Source organism: Sebastes umbrosus, chromosome 16 (genome assembly GCF_015220745.1).
Source record: "Sebastes umbrosus isolate fSebUmb1 chromosome 16, fSebUmb1.pri, whole genome shotgun sequence".
In the NCBI taxonomy this organism is placed as follows: domain Eukaryota; kingdom Metazoa; phylum Chordata; class Actinopteri; order Perciformes; family Sebastidae; genus Sebastes; species Sebastes umbrosus.
The window spans coordinates 27,388,011-27,393,128 of record NC_051284.1 but is presented as its reverse complement, the minus strand read 5'-3'; the positions used below and the strand labels follow the sequence as shown (position 1 = coordinate 27,393,128).

Genomic DNA, 5,118 nt, shown 5'->3' with positions numbered 1-5,118 from the left:
TTGTGCTGCATCAGAGAGTTATTTGATTAGAAACCGTGTTAGTCAGAGTCTTGAAGGTTTAGAGCAGCGATTCTCAACATTTTTAGCTTGTGACCCCTTTAAACAAAGTCTGCTTTAGGTGCAAATGTTCACCACTTGTTAGCAGTTCAAACAATGGGTTATTTTTCAGAGGCATTTGCCTTGTTGTTTTGGTGCCTAACAATAAACATAGTAAGAGAGAATAAAAGCAAGTACTGCAAAAGTCCAGAAACATAAATAGAGAATAGGAAAATTGGCAATAAAAATTTGAAAACAAATATTATACTATAGAAATCTATTAATATAAAAATGCTCCTCTGCTGCCGCCCTCAGGAAAGTTTCAGTAACAGCAAGAAAGCTGTTCTCCCAGTCAACATTATTAAATATGGCTTATATAACTACACTCTAATTCACATATTTGAACAGAAAATCATATGTTTAAATTAGGGCTGTCAAAGTTAACGCAATAATAACGCCACTAAATATATATTACCGTTATCACTGAGCACTGTGGAGGTACAAATTTAGAGGAACTGCTCTGTTCTTTAACCCTACTGACTGCAAACCATGTATTCAAGTTACATTTTACCATTTTATTTATTTATATTATCTATTTATTTGGTATTATTTCAAGTATAAGTCCTTGTTTATTTCTGCCCTCTTGACCCTGAAGCTGCTGCAGAGTTTCATCTCTGACCATCATCATCATCCCATCAGCCTGACAGAAGAGGATTAACTCTGGTTCAGCAGCGAGTTGTTGTCACACATGAGAAGCTTAATAGTACCTGTATGACTGTAAACACTGACAACAGTGAGGAGATGCACACAGCGCCTCCTAGAGGCCTGCAGCTGCAAATGCAGGAACAAAGGATGTGATAGTGATGTGGAAAAACCCTCTTATTAGATTACAAAACAACTAATCTAAGGCTACGTTCCAAATCACATTATTTTTCTTTCCAGTTTTAGTACATACTGCAGCCTATGTACTGTTTTTATGCAGTATGCATACAAATGGGACATACTAAGATTATTTTCATTGTCAATTTATGGTCTAAAAAATATCAGAAAATAGTGAAAAATGTCCATCCTAGTTTTTCATAATCCAAGATCTTTAAATGTCTTGTTTTGTCCGTCCAAAACTCTAAGATATTCAGTTTAAAATGATAAAAAAAAAAGTTTCCATGCAGCTCTTATTCAGTTTTGGAGGCTGAGCACACCAACGTATCCTCATACAACTGTTCGTATGATATCGTACGAAAAGTTAATTGATTACGTGGGTTATATATGAATTATAGTGCATTGCTTTCTATAGTTATAGCTGCATTTTCATTCTATACAGCTAAAAAGAGATTCAGACTAATATAGTGGAAACTCCAATGAACATTTACTTTACATACATTATATCATGAGAAGACAGTGATGATGAAAAGAACACGTTATGATGACGGTAGAGCACTCAAATAAGAAAGAATATAAAGCAGAAACATGAAAAATAAAAGGCAGGAAATTAAGCTTTCAATAAGTTATCTGCTAATGATATTTCTTAGTTTGACGGGTACGATGATCTTCTCACGCTGAATGTTTTCTTTGTTTAGTTGAAGAAAATCACAGTCCTGAATGATGCTCGTCTGTCTTCGTTTATCTTCCCAAAAGGTCGGTGTTGATGTTTCACTGCAGCATTGTCCGTTTAACAACCCTCCCTTCTTTGTCGATGGCAAAGTTGTAATTCTTTGGATTGTCCAGAGCTTCTTCTATACGCTGATCCAAGTTCTCCAATGTGATGAAGTTCTTTGCATCCTCCTGTAAGAGAGTCACATTTGTAAGATCAGTATTTAGGAATAAAAACAGGATGCTATTTTGATTTCCACTCAACAAAAACATGCAAAAGCAGCTTAAAGAACTGTAATTTTTAATACAACATTTACACTTCAGTTTGCAGGAAGAAAACAGAAACAAAGATTGAGATAAATCATACCTGCAGCTTCAAAATCTCCTTCTCTTTTTCCTTGATAAATTCTTGCTGCTCTTGTTCTCGCTGAATAGCAGCTTCTACCCGCTGACGTTCAGCTTCCTCCTTTTCCTTCTGGACCCTCAACACCCTGAAAAGATACAGAGGAGAAGTTGAGATGTTACTTTTGGAAAATAATGGACAAAAGCATTAAAATCACACAGTTGGAAACAAGACACAAAACCAAGAGCGGTTGATCGTATCTTTAAATGAGGTTTCTTCTTGCCTGAGTTTGAGCAAGCGGAGGTTCTCGTGGTCGTTGAAGGCCATGAGGGCGCGATGCTCCTCCGCCTCCTGCCTCGCCCTCTCCTCCGCCAGGGAGCCCGTCTCCTCCTCGTACTTTATCCGAAGCACCTCCTCCTTAAACTCCAGACTGAAAAACACAGAGGAGAAAACCACGTCAATTCAAAAGGACACCTAAATATTAAAAAAGTAATATTTACATGTTAAAAATAGATGTTTAAAACTGTATTTCGGTGTCAAAACACAATATTTCACAACTCTGACGACATGACGTATGAATAATTTTAAGGAATATTATTTTTAATATTATTATATATATTATATATTTTTTATATCGAGGCTGCAACTATGGATTATTTCCCTTCTTTTGGTTCTTATAGGACCAAACATGTATGTTTAATAGACATATATATACAGACAATTATTTTAAGGGAACATGTAATGACAGGCAAAGTCAGAGTAAAGTCATGTTGCTATTGTTGTATTTTTTGAGGGAAATAAAAACAGAAACAGAATTTACCACAGCACCTGTTAACCTGTTAACATCCGGGGTCTGAGACATGTCAGTTAATAACCGTTAATAACCGTTAGTGGTTTATAACGTAAAAACTTCAGTAAATATATTTCACAGTATAAAAATAATATAAAAAATTAAATAAATTATACAACAAATAAAATGTAAAGAAAGGAAAAGAAGATGAATAACATAAATAAACACAATTTAAAAATACGGGGTCTGTTAATTGGAATAAATTTGAAATGTCTAAATAATCTTGCCAATTTAGAATTTTTGAGTTTTAAGTTTTCAATCATTGTCAAATATGTTTTAAAATCAGTATCTTTAAAAGTATAAAAGAAGGGTATAGTCTTTTAAGTCATATAATTTCATGGATATAATATTTTGGGAAGATATTAATCAAATTAATTATGTAAATTCCATCTGCCGAGAAACTGGGATTGTTATAAGTGAGTAATATCTCAATCTTTGTTAATATTTGTCTTATCTCATCCTATTCCAATTATTATTATTATTAATATAATTATTATTATTTCTTATAAATAATACCACCTTTGACACAGCATAAATTTGACCAAGGGTAGGAATATAAATTTTGGCATAATACTTTAAATTTTGCAGCACCTGTTGACAGGTTCTGGCTCATTTATTAGATGGGGTTTAAAGGTAAAACAAATTAAAGTTTGAGGAACAATTTCCGGTCCAACATTTGTTTGGGGGCACAGATTTTGAGCAGGAACAGAATTTACCACAACACCTGGTGACCTGTTAACATCCGGGGTCTGAGACATGTCAGTTAGTAACCGTTAATAACCGTTAGTGGTCTATGACGTCCCGGTTTGTCAGTTAATAACCGTTAGTGATTTAAACCGTCCCGGTTTGTCAGTTAATAACCGTTAGTGATTTAAAACGTCCCGGTCTGTCAGGTAATAACCGTTAGTGATTTAAAACGTCCCGGTCTGTCTCTTAATAACCGTTAGTGATTTAAACCGTCCCGGTTTGTCAGTTAATAACCGTTAGTGATTTAAACCGTCCCGGTTTGTCAGTTAATAACCGTTAGTGATTTAAACCGTCCCGGTTTGTCAGTTAATAACCGTTAGTGATTTAAACCGTCCCGGTCTGTCTCTTAATAACCGTTAGTGGTCTATAACGTACCGCAGCGCCCTCATGATCATCTGGTACTCGGTGTATCTCTCCTTCATGACGACCATCTCCACTGGGTCGACCGGAGGAGGCACTTTGATTCTCCCCTCTTTGGACTTGGCCACCGGGTCGGTGCGGGACTTTCTGCCGCGGACAGACTCCAGGAGAACGGCTCTCCTGCTGCTGCTGGAGGCGAGGAGCAGCCGGGCCGCCTGGACGCTCCTCCCGCCGAGGACCTGGAACATGTCGGTGTCTAAACGTCGGTTACAGACAGTCTCTCAGTGAGTGTAACGGTTAGTCAGAGCAGCTGAACGTTCACATTGAGACTGACATGTTATCCACAGAAGGCGGCGGCCATGTTGGTGTCCTCTGACCGCCGGAAGTAGTTAGAGGTTTATCCTCTACCGCCATCTGGAGGCAGCAGCTTTCAACAGTCTGAGCTCCTTCTGGGTGTTTTAAAGAAGAGTTTTCACAGGTAATGACTTTCTTTAGTGGAGCGGATAACATACATTTTTCAATCAAATCGTGCAAATAGTGATATAAGCAACAAATTTGGCATGATGAATGCCGACAGGGACGCTTAGCAAATATAAACGATTGGCCAATTGAAAATCCAAATGGCCGCCAAATTGACCTGCCGATAATGATTTATCTCATAGAAATGCATCTACTTGGTCGATTTGAGTGATATTGGTGTCAAATTATATGTTTTCTAGCATGCTGGATCTAATTTTGACAGTTTTAACAATTTTTAACTGCAATATGGCGGCCATTTTTCAAGATGGCTGTCAAATTTACTCGCGGAGAATGTTTTTCTTAAGGAAAAGCATGTACTTTGAATGTGTGATGTAGAGTTATATGTTTTCTTGTATGCTTGATCTCATTTTTACAGCTTTATCATCCTCCAATAAGTTTTTTCTTTCTTTCTGGCGGTCCGCTGAGTCTTTGCTTTGTGTTTTTTGCGGCTTGAGAGTCCACAGTTCCAGTTCTACCACCTGGTGTTGGATATGGAGCTTGTCATATTCCTGCTTATCCGGTCTTTCAGCGAAGGAAACTTTGGACTACTGATTCAACTACTCGACCAAGTAGATGAATTTCTATGAGAGAAACCATTCTCGGCAGGTCAATTTGGCGGCCATCTTGAAAAATGGCCGCCATCTCGGATTTTAAAGTGGCCAATCGTTCATAT

At 37.3% G+C, this 5,118-nt stretch overlaps 2 protein-coding genes across 3 annotated transcripts in view; one reads left to right on the top strand and one right to left on the bottom strand.

Annotated features, from left to right (window-relative positions):
• Positions 1 to 1,380: 1,380 nt before the first annotated feature.
• On the bottom strand, positions 1,381 to 4,221 carry mrps26 (mitochondrial ribosomal protein S26). Its single transcript, XM_037796748.1, has 4 exons — positions 3,942 to 4,221; positions 2,253 to 2,399; positions 1,994 to 2,117; positions 1,381 to 1,818 (listed from the first exon to the last, which is right to left on the bottom strand). Exons 1-4 carry the CDS (start codon positions 4,172 to 4,174, stop codon positions 1,687 to 1,689), a joined length of 636 nt encoding a protein of 211 aa, XP_037652676.1. The 5' UTR covers positions 4,175 to 4,221; the 3' UTR covers positions 1,381 to 1,686.
• A 44-nt stretch (positions 4,222 to 4,265) lies between these two features.
• The window catches only part of alms1 (ALMS1 centrosome and basal body associated protein), a 71,294-nt gene continuing 70,441 nt past the window's right edge, over positions 4,266 to 5,118 (top strand). For both annotated transcript variants that reach the window (XM_037796728.1, XM_037796727.1), the window contains exon 1: positions 4,266 to 4,404. The gene's annotated coding sequence lies outside the window, so the exon portion shown is untranslated. The remainder of the gene's footprint in view (positions 4,405 to 5,118) is intronic.